Source organism: Engystomops pustulosus, chromosome 6, assembly GCF_040894005.1.
Source record: "Engystomops pustulosus chromosome 6, aEngPut4.maternal, whole genome shotgun sequence".
Lineage (NCBI taxonomy): Eukaryota > Metazoa > Chordata > Amphibia > Anura > Leptodactylidae > Engystomops > Engystomops pustulosus.
This window is the reverse complement of record NC_092416.1, coordinates 188165317-188185892: the sequence shown is the minus strand read 5'-3', so window position 1 is coordinate 188185892 and position 20576 is coordinate 188165317. Positions and strand designations below refer to the sequence as shown.

Below are 20576 nucleotides of genomic sequence, written 5' to 3'. Positions count from 1 at the left end.
GCCTGGCATGATGGAGGGGGGCACTAAGAGAGCCTGGCATGATGGAGGGGGCACTAAGAGAGCCTGGCATGAGGTGAGGGGGTACAAAGAGAGCCTGGCATGATGTGAGGGAGCACTAAGAGAGCCTGGCATGATGTGAGGGAGCACTAAGAGAGCCTGGCATGATGTGAGCGGGTACTAAGAGAGCCTGGCATGATGGAGGTGGCACTAAGAGAGCCTGGCATGATGGAGGGGGCACTAAGAGAGCCTGGCGTGATGGAGGGTGCACTAAGAGAGCCTGGCATGATGGAGCGGGCACTAAGAGAGCCTGGCATGATGGAGTGGGCACTAAGAGAGCCTGGCATGATGGAGGGGGCACTAAGAGAGCCTGGCATGAAGGAGGGGGCACTAAGAGAGCCTGGCATGAGGTGAGGGGGTACAAAGAGAGCCTGGCATGATGTGAGGGAGCACTAAGAGAGCCTGGCATGATGTGAGGGAGCACTAAGAGAGCCTGGCATGATGTGAGCGGGTACTAAGAGAGCCTGGCATGATGTGAGGGGGCACTAAGAGAGCCTGGCATGAGGTGAGGGGGTACAAAGAGAGCCTGGCATGGTGTGAGGGGGTACAAAGAGAGCCTGGCATGAGGTGAGGGGGCACTAAGAGAGCCTGGCATGATGGAGGGGGCACTAAGAGAGCCTGGCATGATGGAGGGGGCACTAAGAGAGCCTGGCATGATGGGGGGGGCACTAAGAGAGCCTGGCATGATGGGGGGGGCACTAAGAGAGCCTGGCATGATGGGGGGGGCACTAAGAGAGCCTGGCATGATGGGGGGGGCACTAAGAGAGCCTGACATGATGGGGGGGGGGGCACTAAGAGAGCCTGGCATGATGGAGGGGGCACTAAGAGAGCCTGGCATGATGGAGGGGGCACTAAGAGAGCCTGGCATGATGGAGGGGGCACAAAGAGAGCCTGGCATGAGGTGAGGGGGTACAAAGAGAGCCTGGCATGAGGTGAGGGGGTACAAAGAGAGCCTGGCATGATGTGAGGGAGCACTAAGAGAGCCTGGCATGATGTGAGGGAGCACTAAGAGAGCCTAGCATGATGTGAGCGGGTACTAAGAGAGCCTGGCATGATGGAGGTGGCACTAAGAGAGCCTGGCATGATGGAGGGGGCACTAAGAGAGCCTGGCGTGATGGAGGGTGCACTAAGAGAGCCTGGCATGATGGAGCGGGCACTAAGGGAGCCTGGCATGATGGAGTGGGCACTAAGAGAGCCTGGCATGATGGAGGGGGCACTAAGAGAGCCTGGCATGAGGTGAGGGGGTACAAAGAGAGCCTGGCATGATGTGAGGGAGCACTAAGAGAGCCTGGCATGATGTGAGGGAGCACTAAGAGAGCCTGGCATGATGTGAGCGGGTACTAAGAGAGCCTGGCATGATGTGAGGGGGCACTAAGAGAGCCTGGCATGAGGTGAGGGGGTACAAAGAGAGCCTGGCATGGTGTGAGGGGGTACAAAGAGAGCCTGGCATGAGGTGAGGGGGCACTAAGAGAGCCTGGCATGATGGAGGGGGCACTAAGAGAGCCTGGCATGATGGAGGGGGCACTAAGAGAGCCTGGCATGATGGGGGGGGCACTAAGAGAGCCTGGCATGATGGGGGGGGCACTAAGAGAGCCTGGCATGATGGGGGGGGGCACTAAGAGAGCCTGGCATGATGGGGGGGGGGCACTAAGAGAGCCTGACATGATGGGGGGGGGCACTAAGAGAGCCTGGCATGATGGAGGGGGCACTAAGAGAGCCTGGCATGATGGAGGGGGCACTAAGAGAGCCTGGCATGATGGAGGGGGCACTAAGAGAGCCTGGCATGATGGAGGGGGCACTAAGAGAGCCTGGCATGATGGAGGGGGCACTAAGAGAGCCTGGCATGATGGAGGGGGCACTAAGAGAGCCTGGCATGAGGTGAGGGGGTACAAAGAGAGCCTGGCATGAGGTGAGGGGGTACAAAGAGAGCCTGGCATGATGTGAGGGAGCACTAAGAGAGCCTGGCATGATGTGAGGGAGCACTAAGAGAGCCTGGCATGATGTGAGGGAGCACTAAGAGAGCCTGGCATGATGTGAGGGAGCACTAAGAGAGCCTGGCATGATGTGAGTGGGCACTAAGAGAGCCTGGCATGAGGTGAGGGGGCACTAAGAGAGCCTGGCATGAGGTGAGGGGGCACTAAGAGAGCCTGGCATGAGGTGAGGGGGCACTAAGAGAGCCTGGCATGAGGTGAGGGGGCACTAAGAGAGCCTGGCATGATGTGAGGGGGCACTAAGAGAGCCTGGCATGATGTGAGGGGGCACTAAGAGAGCCTGGCATGATGTGAGGGGGCACTAAGAGAGCCTGGCATGATGTGAGGGGGCACTAAGAGAGCCTGGCATGATGGAGGGGGCACTAAGAGAGCCTGGCATGATGGAGGGGGCACTAAGAGAGCCTGGCATGATGGAGGGGCCACTAAGAGAGCCTGGCATGATGGAGGGGGCACTAAGAGAGCCTGGCATGATGGAGGGGGCACTAAGAGAGCCTGGCATGATGGAGGGGGCACTAAGAGAGCCTGGCATGATGGAGGGGGCACTAAGAGAGCCTGGCATGATGGAGGGGGCACTAAGAGAGCCTGGCATGATGGAGGGGGCACTAAGAGAGCCTGGCATGATGGAGGGGGCACTAAGAGAGCCTGGCATGAGGTGAGGGGGCACTAAGAGAGCCTGGCATGAGGTGAGGGGGCACTAAGAGAGCCTGGCATGAGGTGAGGGGGCACTAAGAGAGCCTGGCATGATGTGAGGGGGCACTAAGAGAGCCTGGCATGATGTGAGGGGGCACTAAGAGAGCCTGGCATGGTGTGAGGAGGTACTAAGAGAACCTGGCATGATGTGAGGTGGTACTAAGAGAGCCTGGCATGATGTGAGGGAGCACCACCTAATTGTAAGTCACCTCATTGTCAATATCTGTCCTGGATTCCGTCCACACAGTTTCATGTCTGCACTGCAGCTTAGCACATCACCACAGACCTGACTACAAAGCGCGACCTTAGTCAGGACCTCCGCCGCTCCACTGCGCAGGCGTTCAAACTCCCGCGCCGGCTGGGGCGGGAAGGGATCGGCGAGCCCTGATTGGTCGCAGCATTGGCGGGAAGCGCAGGTCTGAGGAGAAAAGCGAAGCAACGGCAGTGGAGGTAACTTCTTAGATGAAGGGGAAGGAGAGGACCGGCGGCGGCCATTAGTGTAGAAGTCTCACCCGTCACTGACTGTTACACGGGGTGGACGTCACCCTGATTTCCTGTTACTTGTAGTCGGGCGCCATCTGTTGTCTGTAGGGGACACAATGGCGCGAGAGGGAGTGAGCGCCCCCCAGTGTCCTGAGGGCAGACTGCAGGGAGACCATGAGGTAAATGTCTGTCATAACCTGTGTCTGCACATTATTCAGGACAGATGGGAGATAAAAATGGATCTACACGGGAGAAGAAGTACCACAAGCCCCCGACAACATGGTGTATGAGCCTATTCCACTCCATCTTCTTCATGTTTATTATAAGTGGGGCCTGGTGATGTACCTGACATGGCGGCTCAGCGGGGTAGCCCTCAGCCAGGTGAATCGCCCCTCCCTGTAGGGAACTGGGCAGTTGCGCTGCAAATCCGGGTGCGTCTGCGTGGTTTGGACATGTTGTGGTGAGACTCTGTGTTCTTAGCGGTCGGTGCCCGTACATAATACAAGTCTATGGGGACCCACAACCACCATTTTCTTATGTATGAATGGGGTCTACACCAGGGACTGGTGCACAGATGTGAGGGACCACTCACGCCTACATTCACTGTCCGCTCCACCTTCACGCCTACATGGCGCAAAGGGGGGGGGGGGGGGGGCAATTACTGACGTTTTCTAAGGCATTGTGATTATTTAAGGGCGTGTACACCAAAGAACAGAAATGTCCCCCATAGGATTTTTTTTTTTTAAAAACTACTGGGTCAATTGTAAGAAAATCTGCGGTTTCACGAGCACCTTTCCCCGAAACCTCCTTTAAGAGTTTGTCCCAGAAAACCAACTTACGTCCAGGATACAGAATAAGATGAGGACCGGACTACGAGTATTCCCAGTGCCCTGCCTAGTGTATGATGCGCATGCGTGACCAGCTCCCCCTCCATTCGTATGATTTCAGGTAGCATCAAGGACCGGAGTCCCATAATCCAGAATTTTACCCACTAAAAAAACTGCTCGAGTTTTACCTGATAATTTGACAACAGAGTTCATGGCGTAGCCTCAGAAATCTCCTATACAGACAGTCCCTGGGTTACGTACAAGATGGGGTCCGTAGTTTTGTTCTTAAGTTGAATTTGTATGTAAGTCGAAACTGTATATTTTATAATTTGTAGATCCAGACAAAAATTTTTGGCCCCAGTGACAATTGGAGTTTAAACATTTTTTGCTGTAATGGGACCCAGGATTATCAATAAAGCTTCATTACAGACACCCTACAGCTGATCATTGCAGTCTGGGACTATAGTAACTTCCAGAGAGGTCACCAGAGGTCAGAGAGGTCTGTCTAACTATGGGTTGTCTGTAAGTCGGTTGTCCTTAAGTAGGGGAACGCCTGTAATAGGTTTTACAAGCGCAATATTGGGGAGTTAGATGTATCGGCCATGTATGAACACCAGGCTTATACAGGACTACCATGTAGGGCGGCATTAATGAGGTGCGGCCCCAGGACTCAGCATGGACATTAACTGAGATGTATGGATAGTCATGTATGAGAGGACAGTCACCATCCAAAAGGTAAGTGTATGTATATGGGTGACTTACTACTTAGGATAGATGCTCAATGTTGGCCCGACATGGATCTGGCCACAAGGGGCCCTGTTACTCCCATGAACTTTGCTTCTGCTTCACAGACCAGTCACATTACCCATTACATCTCCTAGACAAGTGCATAGAGCTGCAATACCAAGCCCAACCACTATATAATGGATGGGGCTGTGCTTGGTAAGGAATGAAGAGGAAATAGCTTGACAAAACTCTTGGTTATTGGTTAACTATTTTTGAGAAAAAAAACTGTAATAACTCTTTGACTTCCCGTGATTCATAATTCCAGCACATTCCAGGTTATTATTATTATATATAAATATTATATACGATATGTTTTTTTTAATAATATATTTCTTAAGTATCTTAACTTTTCTCAAGCCTGTGTCACAGATTTTCAGTCACATCCATTGCCATAAGGAATCTTTAGCTAAATTAAGATATTTGAATCTTACGAAATTTCTGATAGCACATTGTAATGAATGAGGAGGAAAATCCCCTTATACTGCCATACTGTAGTATGGCAGTATATGGTAGGATCGATCAGACAACCTAGGGTTAAAGTACCCTAGGGAGTCTGAAAAATAGTAAAAATAAAAATTGAAAAAAATTATAATAAAAAAACCTAAAATTTCAAATCACCCCCCTTTCCCTAGAACTGACATAAATATAAATAAACAGTAAAAATCATAAACACACCAGGTATCGACGCGTCTGAAAATGCCCGATCTATCAAAATATGATAACGGTTTTTCAATGCGTTTAACCCCGTAACGGAAAATAGCGCCCAAAGTCGAAAATGGCACTTTTTTGCCATTTTGAAAAATGTAAAAAAAATCTATAAAAAGTGATCAAAAGGTCGTACAGTCCTAAAAATGATAACATTGAAAATATCAAATTTCGCAAAAAATGACATTACCCACACCTCCGTAAACCAAAGTATAAAAAAGTTATTAGCGCCAGAAGTTGGCAAAATCAAAAAAATAATTATTGTACAGGAGGTTTTAATTTTTGTAAATGTATGAAAACATAAAACCTATACAAATTTGGTATCCCCGTAATCGCACAGACCCAAAGAATAAAGTAGACCTGTCATTTGGGGCGCTCAGTGAAAGGCCAAGCCCACAAGAAAATGGCGCAAATGCGTTTTTTCACCATTTTCACTGCATTTGGAATTTTTTTTCCCCGCTTACGACTTTCCCATTTTTCATGATTCATTGGATGCAGACAAAATATCGTATCTTGACCTTATCATGATATGATACGCTTAAGAGTACATGGCATGAAATATTTAATACCGTCACTATGAAGTGTAATTTGTAACGCAGAAAACAAGCCGTCACACAGCTCTTTACATGTAAAAATCAAAAAGTTATAGATTTTTGAAGGTGGGGAGTGAAAAAAGGACATGAAAAAACAGGAAAGGGCCCGGTCCTTAACCGGTTAAAAAAAAAAAAAAGGTTGCTTGTCACGCGCTTACCTGCACCCAGGATAGTAAGGCGAACTCCAGCAGACTTCAGTGCAACAGTGACACCTGGTGGACATCGGGCGCACTACCTTAGTAAATCGCCGGAAGACCCAAATCCTCGACGGAGAACGTGCCGCTGGAACGTGACTGGATCGGGTAAGTAAATCTGCCCCATTGAAGCTGATCATTGCAGTCTGGGAATATACTAAAGAATCTAGAGAGCTTCACCAGAGGTCACCGTGGGCATAGGGGTCCGTCTGTAACTAGGGGGTCGTCTGTAAGTCGGGTGTCCTTAAGTAGGGGACCACCTGTATATTCGAATAACCAATGTAAACTAAGATTGGTGATCACATTCTGTAGGTCTAACAGTAACATCCGTCCCTCATCCATTATAATATAAAGCTGTGACTTCCTTCCCCGCTAATATAAACCGCAGATAAACAATTGAAAGATGCTGAGTTTTAATGATTACTGTTTCTTTTATTGTTATTTTGGGCCTTGTGATGTGACGTTACTTGGGTATCATTTTTGCAGTAGCTCTTATACACAGGAATGTTTTCAAGCTTCGCTCGATGTGTAAAAAGAAAAAAAAAAAGCAGAACCCGGCGTTGCCTCGTTCACACTGTTATATTGTATTGCATTTTTAATCTTCAAAAAATTGTACCATTCTGTGGAAATAAAAAGCATAAAGCGGCGCACAGTCATATGGATAGCGTTACGTAAGGGCGATCATTTGTCAATGTTATTCTAAATCTACAGGTGATTGGTCAGCACAAAGATGGGATGACAATACCACGACAACACATAGAGAACATTCAACTTCTTGGCTCATGGCTATGATATATAATACCTGTAATGCTCACTCACAGACAGAGTCCCCTTTATTTGGACTCCTAAGATGTGCTTTCTGTTCCCACCAAATGATGAAATCAAATATAAAGGGCTATAATCACCTGAATCGTCCCACAAATAAAGCCTATGAAACTGATCCTCTCGGGGAATCAGGACCATCACAATAGTGACAGTAGAAAGAAGAAAATGAGTGCACTAGGAAGAGAGGCCCCGCCCCTTGTGCACTGAGCAGCTTATTTATATAACAGATAACAGAAAGAAACCAAGAGAACAGAGATCTTTCTGATGAATTTTCTCTAGAGGAAAGACATTGTCATAGACAGGATACTTTACTGTAGCAACTCTATGGAACTCTGATGGCTGATACAATGTTCATACCCACTGGGGGCCTAGGTGAGTTTTTGGAAAGTAATGATAAAATATTATAAACTAGATTGTTGGAACATTCATCCATGGATTTATTCTTACTGCCATATTCGGAATTGGAAAGGAATTTTTTTCCCGGGATGGGCCCAATGCTAGGAGGACCTTTTATTGCTTATTCTGGATCAACAATGTAGGATTATGGTTTAATATGGTTGGTCCTCTGTCTTGAATCGGCCTAATCTACTTAGTGATTGGTGACTGGCTACTAGAGTAAGTATCACCAGGTCTTCAATGTAGCTCTATCAACCGATGATGAAGGGACCTCGAGTAATGATGAATATGGACATGTTTTAGCCAATATGCAGGTAACAGATAACTTTTTGAGTAACCACTATGATGCAATCAAAAAAAACCCTAACCCCAAAAAAGGTGAATTCCAAGATTATTATTATTATAAATAATAAATTATAATAGAATAAATACAGAATTATTTTAATTTTGTGAATTCATAATTTTAAGTATTGGAAGTAATTTTGTATTGGGGATGTGACTGGTCTTCTGACGATCATGGATGGGCCTGGGACATCACCATCAGTTAGGTCACTGGTTTCCATCACGTAATAACATCCAGCATTTTTGATAATTTGGCATGCTCCCCCACATGGCTCAATTGTCTTACTGGCCATTTAATTTGACTATATATGGCCAATTGATGTATGGACGACATGTCTGATGGGCTGGGTGACATATGCTAGATCATGCCAGTAGTCCAGAAGAAGGTTTCTCTGTCTGTTTATAGTACATGGTCAGGAAAATAATTTCATACACAGATCTCAATGGGCGCAGACACTAAGATGGTATTGGCGTTGCTTTCCTTAGGGACATCCTCGTAGCTGCTGCACGAGGAAAAGGATAGACTGGGGCTGGTGTCACTTTTATTGCTCTCGAAAGTGTTGCCATTGAGATACGGAAGACCTTGCGGTTTGATGTGGACGAAGACGTCGCCATTGGTTTTTACATCGTTAGGATGAGATTCTTCCTTAGTGATCATCCACGTCTTCCCAAAATACCAGAGGATATCCTTAATAGCACATCTCTTCTCTGGCTCAATGGAAAGCAATTTGCTGAACATTTTAAGCGCGTGAGAGGTGAACCTTCGCCATTGTGACGGCACATTGGCATTCTTGTATTTTTGCCACTGATAAAATTCATAGTAAAAGGAGTCTGAATGTAAAGCTTTCTCCCACGGAAAGTTCCCAGTCATCATGCAGAACAGAAGAACGCCAAACGCCCAGACATCGATGCTATATTCCACCAAAAAGCCACTGTGCTTAGAAGTTTCACAGAGTTCTGGGGCCGTGTAAGGGATGGTTCCACTCACACGTTTCTCTGTGGTTCCGGCAATCCTGGTCATGCCGAAATCTGATAGTTTAATTTTTCGGCATTCCTTGTCAAAAATAAGAATATTTTCTGGTTTTATATCGCGGTGGACAAGCTTTCTGCTGTGGAGATAATCCAGGGCTAGTGCTACTTGGTAAATGCAGCGTTTGGTGATATGCTCGGAAAGACCAACCTGGAATGAGACAGAGATAGAAATCAATCAAAAGATGGATACAATTTTTTGTAAAATTAAAGAAAACTGTATTTTGAACGGGGCAGACTGGGAACATAAAGATGGAAACAGACTATGAGCCCTAAAACTGAACCCACCAGACTTTCCCTACCTACTTATACAAAACCACCCTATGCAGTCACCAGTAACTGGGCGACAGTTCCTGCTTAACTCTAAGTGACGAAACAAACAAATCAATGAAGTCACCAGAGCTGAAGACAACGAAGTTTAAAATCGATAGACAATAACCAGAAAGACCAGCTAAAGAATCAGAAGAAACAATATTTAAGTGGACAACAACTGCAAGCTTGGTCAATGTGAACTATAGCAAGCAATGAGGAATCATTCCCAGGACCTCTTCTGTGGTGTCAGAAACCTGGTTCCATCGCAGATAGAATAATGATTCAGGTTAACTTTTAATGAACCAGACAGGAGACTACTGGGTGTGGTTTGTAATTAATACTGCTGGAAAGTAATAGACCAGTGTTTAGACTGAACATTGTAATCCACGCCTCTCAGCCACACCTTGTTAATGGAGGATGATGCGGGAAAGATATTGCAGTAATATTGCTCTTGTAGGTGGGGAATGACTACTGTGTCACTTTAAACTTCCCCTGGTGTAAACGGGCCCCAAAACTGAGGCATTCTGAAGGCCTCAATGAAGCGTGTGATTGTCCTCACTTACCTGTGGAGGGATGATGTCAAAAAGGTCCCCAGCGACGGCGTATTCTTGTGCAAACACATAGTATTCATCCGTCTCAAATGCAATGTCGTACATGCCAATAATATAGGGACAGGACGACAAGTATCGTGAAATGCAGTATTCCTGCAGAAAGCTCTTCTGTTTCGTTGTTTTCTTTCTCAAAAATTTTAGGGCCATCTTTGTACCTATATTAAAAAGAAGATAAAAGATCAACTAGACTGAACCCTCTTAATAATGACTTGTGACAATTCTATCTTTAGGAAAGGTACAAGCATCTCCTGAATTACTCAGTGCTGCTGGTGGACCCTTTTGTTAAAGCAGTTTGTGATCTTCAACAAAATGATAATTTATTTCATTCTGGAACACTGGGTATGTGAGGGGAGCAAAGGTTTCTACATCGGATGCTAAAGAGATATAAATGGCACATAGTGGGCCACCTTTATCAAAAGCAGTGCAAACTGTACCAGATGCAATTTGCCTGTGAAGTGTGCAGGGGATGCCAGATGTATGACTTGTGGTGCACGTTCTTCATGAATCTGGCGCCTCCTGCACTGCTCCGGCAAAATAAACTTTTTTTTTTTTTTTTTGCTGCAGAATTGTGGTGCACCGTCCCGCTAAGCAGTAACACACCCTTTTATGTGCACATTTTTCTGTCTTGTTGGACAATACAGGCCAGGACCCAAAACTGGCGCAGGCACTTTATAAATACACGGGAAAGAGGGGGGCTGGTCAGCACAACCTGATACGATGTGATATATGATATAGGGCTGGCCTTGAGCATCATGCATGAACATGAAGAAACAAAGAGAAAAGCGATGCCCAAATCAGGCCAATACATAAAGAAACAAGATATGATCCAACAATAATCTCTTTATTAATGTAAACAACGGACAAAATTACCATGCACAGACATCTAAAAGCATTTAAAACACAAATATACAAAGAGTGACCAATGTGGAGATCCCGGTCTGGATCATCCACAAGAACCTCCAAGACCAGACACAAAGTACTGTCTGTAAACCTCTACCCAATTAGTATAAACTTGTAGTGGATGTTATATAAAATGCTCCTTATCAACTGGTGGTGAATCATGGACAACATACAGCCCCAAGGCAATCCTTGAATAAAGATCAGACAAATTCTAAAGTGCCAGTGCTACCAATATGACAACTCTGTCTGCCCCACTGATGGATGGAGAAATGGACAAATGTGGAAAAAGCATAAGAAAAAGTGCTGAGTGCAAGTGGGATCAAATAAGGGATCTTACAGTATGTAAGGTGAGGAGATACACTCCTATAGAGTGAGTAGAGCATTGGGAACGTGTACCTCCAGCCCCGCCTCGTTCCCAATGCTCTACTCACTCTATAGGAGTGTATCTCCTCACCTTACATACTGTAAGATCCCTTATTTGATCCCACTTGCACTCAGCACTTTTTCTTATGCTTTTTCCACATTTGTCCATTTCTCCATCCATCAGTGGGGCAGACAGAGTTGTCATATTGGTAGCACTGGCACTTTAGAATTTGTCTGATCTTTATTCAAGGATTGCCTTGGGGCTGTATGTTGTCCATGATTCACCACCAGTTGATAAGGAGCATTTTATATAACATCCACTACAAGTTTATACTAATTGGGTAGAGGTTTACAGACAGTACTTTGTGTCTGGTCTTGGAGGTTCTTGTGGATGATCCAGACCGGGATCTCCACATTGGTCACTCTTTGTATATTTGTGTTTTAAATGCTTTTAGATGTCTGTGCATGGTAATTTTGTCCGTTGTTTACATTAATAAAGAGATTATTGTTGGATCATATCTTGTTTCTTTATGTATTGGCCTGATTTGGGCATCGCTTTTCTCTTTGTTACTTTATAAATACATGTACAAGCAGTTTACATTTTCTTTCTAGTGCAAAATCAGACAGAAACGTGTGTAAACACTTTAAGAAATGTAGGCCGGAGCGTGGTGTCCCTGTTACAAAGTTTTGATTTGCGTGTTAAAGGACATCTACCACCAGATTTACTGCTGGTAGACTGTCCCCACCGTCATGCTCGTTACCTTAGGGGGTCTTCTGCATTGGTTTTCAGCTCCTTTTGTAAGGTCCTTTTTTAGTCTGCAAGCCTCACGCATGCTCGGTAGCACCATGCACAAGACTTGCAGACAGCCGGGTGACGTAACAGGCTGTCTGCTGCGCTTGCGGGTGGGACATAATATGAATTTTTATTCAGGGGGGGGGGGGTGCATAATTATCAGCTGGAGCCAGGAGGCGCTTGGCTGACGTGTGCTTCAGTGCCTCCGGCTCATTACCGTATTTTTATAAAGTCATTTTCCTGGACAAATGGACTTTACAATGGAGCAGAAAACCGATGCAGAAGACCCCCTAAGGCAGTGATGGAGAACCTTTTAGAAGCCAAGTGCCCAAACTGCAACCCAAAACCCTGCTTCTTTATCTCTTGGTGCCAACCAAAAATTAAAGAAGTATCTTATTGCTCCCTGTTCAACTTCCAATCATATTGGCTTCCTGAGGACAGCATCACAGCAGAAAGATGAAAAAATTTAATCATTTTAGCTTCTTTCCAGTTTCCCTCTGGGGCCAGCAGAAGGTCCTCCAATAATAATTCGACCCTGTATAATTCTCCCTCTTCCTACAGTCCCAAGTAAGAAGTAAGTATCAAAATATGACTGAAAGCCGCATCTTTTAAGTTGCTGGGGACTGCAGGAAGATTCTTTGAGTCTTGTCTGGTGTGCTGGGGCGATGGCTGGGTGCCCAAAAAAAGGGCTCTGAGTACCGCCTCCTGCACCCGTGCCACAGGTTCGCCACCACTGCCCTAAGGTAACGTGCATGACAGTGGGGACAGACTACCATTAGTAAATCTGGTGGTAGATGTCCTTTAAGAGCTTTCAGGTAGGTGAATTGTTTTTCATAAAAGTTTATTTTCAGGTCCAGTGTAAATGATCTTATATAGACTCTATTTCGTGTAGACTACATCTTACCTCTGGCCTTATGGATCACCAGGTCGACTCTTCCGTATGTCCCCTTCCCAAGCTCCCTGATGACCTCATATTGTTTATTGATTTCCACTTTCTCCATTGTCTTTGCTGTCAATATCTGTAGCTCCTCCAGAATATCCACTGCTCCTCGGGACAGTAGTGATGAGACGCTCATGGTTGTTCTCTTTGTGAAGTAATTCAGACGTTAGAAATGTTTCACTTTCATTAGATTCACTGAGATCTGTAATAAACAGAAAGAATAACGGTAATTCACCAAATAGTGGTGGAAGGTCACCATCGCCCTCATCGTTATCCATCAACGACAATCATCCCCTACTTCCTCATCAAGAATCACTGTCATCGTGTGGTATCAGTCATGATTGCCCCTTAAACTTTGTTGGTTGTTGTCCTGATCAATCACTTTCTCATCAACTTTCGTCATCACCAACCACTGTTTTTGTCATCGCACATATGCACGATCCAGTGTTTTAGCCACTGATTGGATGCAGTGTCCCTACCTGAACATGCCGCATAAGCTGACTTCCCCCACCGGCCGTACATCCCCCCCCCACCTTGGCGAGGAGGTGGAAAATAATCTCAAGTGCTATCAATAAGCTAGTATCTGTGATTATTTGACGTATTGGAGCACATTTACTTACCTGTCTTTGTTGTGATCCCCAATCCGGAATGACTGACGAACATGGATTGTGCCGTGATTCACTACGAGTGTGCGCCCGATATCCTGCATGGAGTTCACCTTCTTCCTGGTGCATGTAAGTGCATTGTCCGTGTATAATGTGCTGTGCGGGGAGTCGCTAAGATCCTGCGCCCGATATCCTGCATGTGTCGCTCCCCGCTCAGGTCCCTGGAGTTCACCTTCTTCTTCCTGGTGCATGTAAGTGCATTGTCCGTGTATAATGCCACGTCCGTGTATAGTGACACAATTTTAAAGTTAAATCCTGCGGGTTTGTCTGAATTCTTTGGATCGTCCGACGGCCCTGCCACTGATTGTGTTGCATGAAAGCCGACGCGATTGTGCCAAAATCCGATCGTGCGTGACATAATGCCCTTCTAACTCCCTGTCCCGGCAGTGTGATCCCCAAAAAGTCGGAAAACCTGATGGAGATTGCAGTTGAATAAGCCACCCGTTTCCCAAAAGATACTTTGTAAAAGATGCTGACTATCATTGATGGCATAGAGTAGGGAAACATGAAACCAAAATCAGGTTGAGATCATAAAGTAAGAGGACATGGTCATGTGCTACAAAGCAGGCCCTGACAATAAAAAATAGTGTCTCTTTCCACTTGTCAGCACTGTGAGACACTGCACGGAGAACCCGCATATTAAAAAAAATAACATGATAAATTACCCCCCCCCCCATCCCAGTAATTTATAGGGTTTTTTTTTTCTTTCTTTTTTCTTATAAAGTGTTATTGACTTTTGAACAAGACACAGCAACTGATACAGTGTAACACGCGGGCCGGCTTTTACTAATCCCCTCAGATAATAAGGATAGGACAACACGTGCGAGCCCTGGTGCGTATATATATCTCTAAGGGGCTTTACATTTAAGTGCTGCGCGTCATGAGAGATTAAAGAGCAAAACCATAAAATAATTGCCAATTAACAAAAAAATTAAATCACAAACTGCGACTACTATATGTGTTCATTTATATGGACTCCTATCTAGGCCAGGGTGTATACCCCTAAACAAGATTAAATCACAGAAACCAGGACCTGCCATGGAAGCATTTTAGACACGGATTATCAATGGGAGGCCAATTGTTCTGGCATTCCATATATTCCGAGGGTCAACATCTAGGATAGAAACCCAGTGTATGGATTTTGTTTGAAAACTACAAAGTCTCAAGCACTAGACCCTTATTCTCTGGAGTTCCATGACGTCAGGATCAGCATGGTTATAGAGAACTTACCCCATCTTAACGCCGTATGGATAATAGTAAACTATAATCTCTTGTTGCACAAATTTCATGTTTACATGCGTCAGATCTATAAAGGAAACATCCAAGCGACTCAAGAAACATTCTACATGCTGCTTAAATTATATGCAATGTCTCATCAAGAGAAGGTCACATGGACTGCAGTGGGTGACGCAAAGGTGGCTGCGTATGGTCTAGAGACCCACTAAGATAGAACAAAAGAAGATCTGATGGACATTTACACTTTGGCAAGTTAATATCTATAGTGTATGAATATCTAATGAAGATGGAGAAGTGTATCCAGGCCTCCAGGTGGTGGACTCCCTGTTACATATGCTGGGACTGATACCAGAAACGTTTACTCTGTGGCACAGAGCGTCCATGGCTGTTTTTATGGTCTATTGGGCTTTTGTTGATCATCATGAGCAGAGATGACAGAGCGTAGAGGAGCCATCAGGATAAACAACGCTTGTCGGGGGCTGGAGACGCCACGTGTTCCCATTACTGAACAGGAGGACACAGAACGAGCAGCTGGCCCCATTACCACACGCCTGCCTGCTCTGTAATCCCTTAGAGAGGATGAGGACAAGACCCCGGAGTACCACCGCTGCTCTCACAACATTGCAATACACAAATGGAGAACTAAGCAGAAAGTAAAAAAGATTTTACCAAGGCTCTGGCCCCTTATATATCACACAGCCAATCATATAGGGGCACATTTACTTAACCGGTTCCTCAGAGTTCCCGAAAGTGCATTGTCTGTCCGGAATGCACTGTGCTGCGATTCAGATTGTGTCGCTTCCCTGCTCAGGTCCGCCGGAGGTCACCATCTTCCTCCCAGTGCATGTAAGTGCTTGGCTTGCAGTTTGTCCGAATCCATTGGATTGTTCGACGGCCCGCCCCCCGATTACTGTTGCATGAAAGCCGGAGCGATTGAGCCAAAACACAATCGCGCGCGCCAAGAACCCCTTTTACATCACTGTCTTAGCAGGGCAAAATGGAAATCGTCGGGATGTCCGACGAAAGTGCAGTCCTTAGTAAATGAGCCCCGTTGTGTCCAGCTCATTCTAATATAACATTCCATTATGTTGCACCCATCTTGGCATAATGCTCATCATTTGTCTGTTATTGATCCCAGAGACTATAATGCCTCCTGGGAGGACAGTGTGATTATCTTTCTCATATATTTGTTTTTAAAAAGTCACACAAGACCATAAGTATACAGTAAGGAAGGCTCAGTGTCATCTTCCACATCATAACTGTGTGTCGGGGGCCTGTGCCATCAGTAGCAGTACCTGTAAGAGTATGTGCTCCCCCTGTGGTGAGTCCAGGAAGTAGCATCGTCCATCAGGGTGGTGCCTTAAATGGAGAACCCCATGATACAACAAGTAGGCATTTGATAAAAATCGCATGACCCAGTGGTAGAGAAGGATTCCTGGAATTGTGGATTCAAGCATTGGTGAGGAGAGGCCACTGATTCACAACCATGAAGGAGCCTGATTGCTCGGAGCACTGGGGAAGCCTTACGAAGGGCCGCTATCTATCTGATTTAGGAGTGGGACTTGTGATCGGCCACATCCTTGTGTGTAGGAAGCTGCACTTTTTTATGCACCTGGGGGTAAAACGGTACAATCTGAGGCTTTCCCTGAAATCCTTGTATCCTGCTCATCATATTATAATTTCTATTCCTCTAAGAATAGACATTTTTAATTATTATTATTTTTTTTTTTTTTTTAAGATGACCAAAGGCAAAGAATCTCACATAGACTTAAAGGGAACCTGTCATCAGAAATTGACCTTGTAAACCACTACCAGAATGTTACCAATCAGCTGAACACCTTTCAGTGCGGTGGCATCTTTCAGAAAATCAACTTTGAATGTAAACTGATTGTATAAAGTCAAGGAGGAGGAGACTTTTACTCTGAAGTCAAGCTCTCCCTGCCTCAGCCCCTTCACTGCCATTGATGGTCCTGCATCCAGAGACATCACTACCCAGATCTCCAGAAGTCCGATGAACAATGTCCTATCACAGAGGAGGTGGAGTCGTTCAGAGGTCGCCACCTTGACTTCAGTGTTAAACTCTCCTCCTCCTTGACTTTATAAAACAAATTTACATCTCAATTCAAAGTTGATTTTCTGGATGATGCCACCGCTCTGGGACACGAAAGAAACCAAAACTAGAAGGTGTAACGCTACCTGACGATATACTAGTATTGGTTTATAAGGCCAATTGCTGATGACAGGTTTCCTTTAACTTCTAAAAATTGCATAAAATGTATTACAACCCTGCAAGAGGGACATCTGTCAGTGCACTCCTCTCCTTAAAGGAGTTTTCCCATGAAAGAAAATTCTCAAATTTCAATCCCCTGGTGATGTTACACAATTAAGATAATTTTTAACCCTTTACTGTTTTAGCTCCTATCACCCAGTGATAGTCAGTGCAAAATTACAGAGTGTGAGTGGGGACTCTCTGAGCAGACACTTCATGATGCCTCTGTGCTATAAGATGCTGTGTGCTGACAATGTGCTTAGATTATCAGGGTACAAGGTTTATATACACTTTCATTTACCTCCTGAACATTGCACTAGTATCTATATACAGGAGATCCCCAGGTTATACCGGCTGTACATATATCACTATATACAGGAGATCCCCAGGTTATACCGGCTGTACATATATCACTATATACAGGAGATCCCCAGCTTATACCGGCTGTACATATATCATTATATACAGGAGATCCCCAGGTTATACCGGCTGTACATATATCATTATATACAGGAGATCCCCAGGTTATACCGGCTGTACATATATCATTATATACAGGAGATCCCCAGGTTATACCGGCTGTACATATATCATTATATACAGGAGATCCCCAGGTTATACCGGCTGTACATATATCACTATATACAGGAGATCCCCAGGTTATACCGGCTGTACATATATCATTATATACAGGAGATCCCCAGGTTATACCGGCTGTACATATATCACTATATACAGGAGATCCCCAGGTTATACCGGCTGTACATATATCACTATATACAGGAGATCCCCAGGTTATACCGGCTGTACATATATCACTATATACAGGAGATCCCCAGGTTATATCGGCTGTACATATATCATTATATACAGGAGATCCCCAGGTTATACCGGCTGTACATATATCATTATATACAGGAGATCCCCAGGTTATACCGGCTGTACATATATCATTATATATAGGAGATCCCCAGGTTATACCGGCTGTACATATATCACTATATACAGGAGATCCCCAGGTTATACCGGCTGTACATATATCACTATATACAGGAGATCCCCAGGTTATACCGGCTGTACATATATCACTATATACAGGAGATCCCCAGGTTATACCGGCTGTACATATATCACTATATACAGGAGATCCCCAGGTTATACCGGCTGTACGTATATAATAACAGGGGACATCACTGGCCGCCAGGTTTGGTGCCTATATTTGAGGCTTAGATACAGCAGGGATAGGTGAGGTCAGAGGTGAGTGCTGGTTACAGTCATCCCATAATTCCGGGCTTTCCCCTGCCCCATCGTTGGACAGCGATCATGCTCCGTGCTCTCATCCGGAATAAGATGGAAATCTCTGCAGTCATTCAGGGACAAGACTCAATCTCAGGGCTAATAGAAATGAGTATCTACTCCCCAGGAAGCCTATAGGCTGCACCAGACTGATGGGAAACTGCAGGGTAATAACAGCAGGTGTGAACTGTTACGTAACAGCAGAGCTGCGGCCAGAGGTTATTATATACTGGATATAGAATGAAGAGTACAGAGGGAAATATGTAACTGGTGATATATAAGAGATAGATTGTAACATGAGCCCAGATAGATACATATGGAATAGATAAATATAAGAGAGATACATATGGGATAGATCTAAGAGAGATATATATGGGATAGATATAAGATACATAGGATATAGATAGATGGATATATAGGATATAGATCGGTGTGGGATAGATGGATACATAGGATATAGATAGATGGATACATAGGATATAGATAGATGGATACATAGGATATAGATAGATGGATACATAGGATATAGATAGATGGATACATAGGATATAGATAGGTGGATACATAGGATATAGATAGGTGGATACATAGGATATAGATCGGTGTGGAATAGATGGATACATAGGATATAGATCGGTGTGGGATAGATGGATATATAGGATATAGATCGGTGTGGGATAGATGGATATATAGGATATAGATCGGTGTGGGATAGATGGATATATAGGATATAGATCGGTGTGGGATAGATGGATACATAGGATATAGATCGGTGTGGGATAGATGGATACATAGGATATAGATCGGTGTGGGATAGATGGATATATAGGATATAGATTGGTGTGGAATAGATGGATATATAGGATATAGATCGGTGTGGGATAGATGGATATATAGGATATAGATCGGTGTGCGATAGATGGATACATAGGATATAGATAGATGGATACATAGGATATAGATCGGTGTGGGATGGATGTATACAATGGGATATAGATAGATGGATACATTGGATATAGATAGATGGATACATTGGGTATAGATAGATGGATACATTGGGTATAGATAGATGGATACATAGGATATAGATCGGTAAAGGATAGATGGTATTAGGTATGTAAATGAATCCTAGACGGATGGGAGATACAATGACGGATACATGGGAGTTACAGATGGATGTGGAATAGATAGAAGGTGGGATGTATAGAGAGAGGATAGATATGAGGAAGGTGGATGTATAGACAGAGGATAGATATGGGGAAGGTGGGATGTATAGAGAGAGGATAGATATGAGGAAGGTGGATGTATAGACAGAGGATAGATATGGGGAAGGTGGGATGTATAGAGAGAGGATAGATATGAGGAAGGTGGATGTATAGACAGAGGATAGATATGGGGAAGGTGGGATGTATAGAGAGAGGATAGATATGAGGAAGGTGGATGTATAGACAGAGGATAGATATGGGGAAGGTGGGATGTATAGACAGAGGATAGATATGAGGAAGGTGGGATGTATAGACAGAGGATAGATATGAGGAAGGTGGTGATTATATCATTGATACATTTTCTGTATTTATGATAATAATGAGATGTTCTAGATATTAGGTGGATGGATAATACAAGGCCCAGTCACTGTATATTTCCTCTCCCAGGGCGGTGCATATATATGTATGTAGTGTATACGAGCAGTGCCCCTCCTCACCTCACCTGGAAGCCCTGTAGGTTGTGTCCATATCACAGCTGGGTGTCGTGCCTTTGTGTCATTGTAGTCGCCCGCAGTGTCTGCAGCAGATGGATAATCAGGCTGAGCGCTGTAGTTTGGTAGTGACTATAGACCCTCCCACCAGTGCTAGCCCTCCCTGCTCCGCACAATGCAGCTGTGACGCATCAGCTATACCTTCTACATCATGTATATTCCACAATGTCCCCAGGCCGTGCTCATCCTGAGCCTGCTGCTTCTCACTAGCCTCAGCTGCTGCAGGAGAATGGTTGTGGTTGTCACATGTAATGTTCACACACCACTGATTTCTTCCTCTGAATGGGACATGCAGATATCCATGCACCTGCTGCCAAACTACCCATGTACATAACACCTGCTGCAGAGAGCTCAGAGCACAGCAGTGTGAGGACACATCCCGGTGCACTTGGGAAAGCTACAATCCTGGAATATAAATCTATATTTTACAGCCATTTTGCTATTAAAAACTTATGAATATAAATCCATGTTTTACAGTTCTGCTTCTGCTAATATACACATGGGTACCTAACACTGG

At 44.9% G+C, this 20576-nt stretch overlaps 3 protein-coding genes across 6 annotated transcripts in view; 1 reads left to right on the top strand and 2 right to left on the bottom strand.

Annotated features, from left to right (window-relative positions):
• ABCC3 (ATP binding cassette subfamily C member 3) overlaps positions 1-3013 on the bottom strand; it is an 83587-nt gene extending 80574 nt beyond the window's left edge. The window contains exon 1 of the mRNA XM_072112759.1: positions 2948-3013. The gene's annotated coding sequence lies outside the window, so the exon portion shown is untranslated. The remainder of the gene's footprint in view (positions 1-2947) is intronic.
• An 82-nt stretch (positions 3014-3095) lies between these two features.
• Positions 3096-20576, top strand: part of DHRS7C (dehydrogenase/reductase 7C) — a 34918-nt gene continuing 17437 nt past the window's right edge. Inside the window, exon 1 of one of the 3 annotated variants that reach the window (XM_072112763.1) lies at positions 3096-3192. Coding sequence is in view for 1 of the 3 variants with exons in the window: in XM_072112761.1 (XP_071968862.1) it covers positions 3338-3400 (63 nt within the window). In the remaining 2 variants the exon portion in view is untranslated. Of the gene's footprint in view, positions 3193-3221; positions 3401-20576 lie in introns of those variants that run through there. The other 2 variants (XM_072112762.1, XM_072112761.1) reach the window with 2 other exon arrangements.
• On the bottom strand, positions 6738-20159 carry LOC140065183 (serine/threonine-protein kinase SBK1-like). Of its 2 annotated transcripts, none has more exons than XM_072112755.1 (4): positions 20011-20159; positions 12802-13039; positions 9794-9996; positions 6738-9069 (listed from the first exon to the last, which is right to left on the bottom strand). In XM_072112755.1, the coding sequence occupies exons 2-4, from the start codon at positions 12971-12973 to the stop codon at positions 8317-8319; spliced, it is 1128 nt and encodes a 375-aa protein (XP_071968856.1). In that variant the 5' UTR covers positions 12974-13039; positions 20011-20159; the 3' UTR covers positions 6738-8316. The 2 variants fall into 2 exon arrangements, with proteins under 2 accessions (XP_071968856.1, XP_071968857.1); XM_072112756.1 differs by having other exon boundaries at positions 20006-20149.

What these genes read in the sequence shown, in the direction of transcription:
- LOC140065183 (XM_072112755.1), bottom strand. Translation starts at nt 12,973, where the DNA reads ATGAGCGTCTCATCACTACTGTCCCGAGGAGCAGTGGATATTCTGGAG. An exon ending in GGTGATCCATAAGGCCAGAG is followed by an intron (nt 9,997 to 12,801) that starts GTAAGATGTAGT and finishes TTTTTAATATAG; the next exon opens with GTACAAAGATGGCCCTAAAA. An exon ending in TTGACATCATCCCTCCACAG is followed by an intron (nt 9,070 to 9,793) that starts GTAAGTGAGGAC and finishes GTCTCATTCCAG; the next exon opens with GTTGGTCTTTCCGAGCATAT.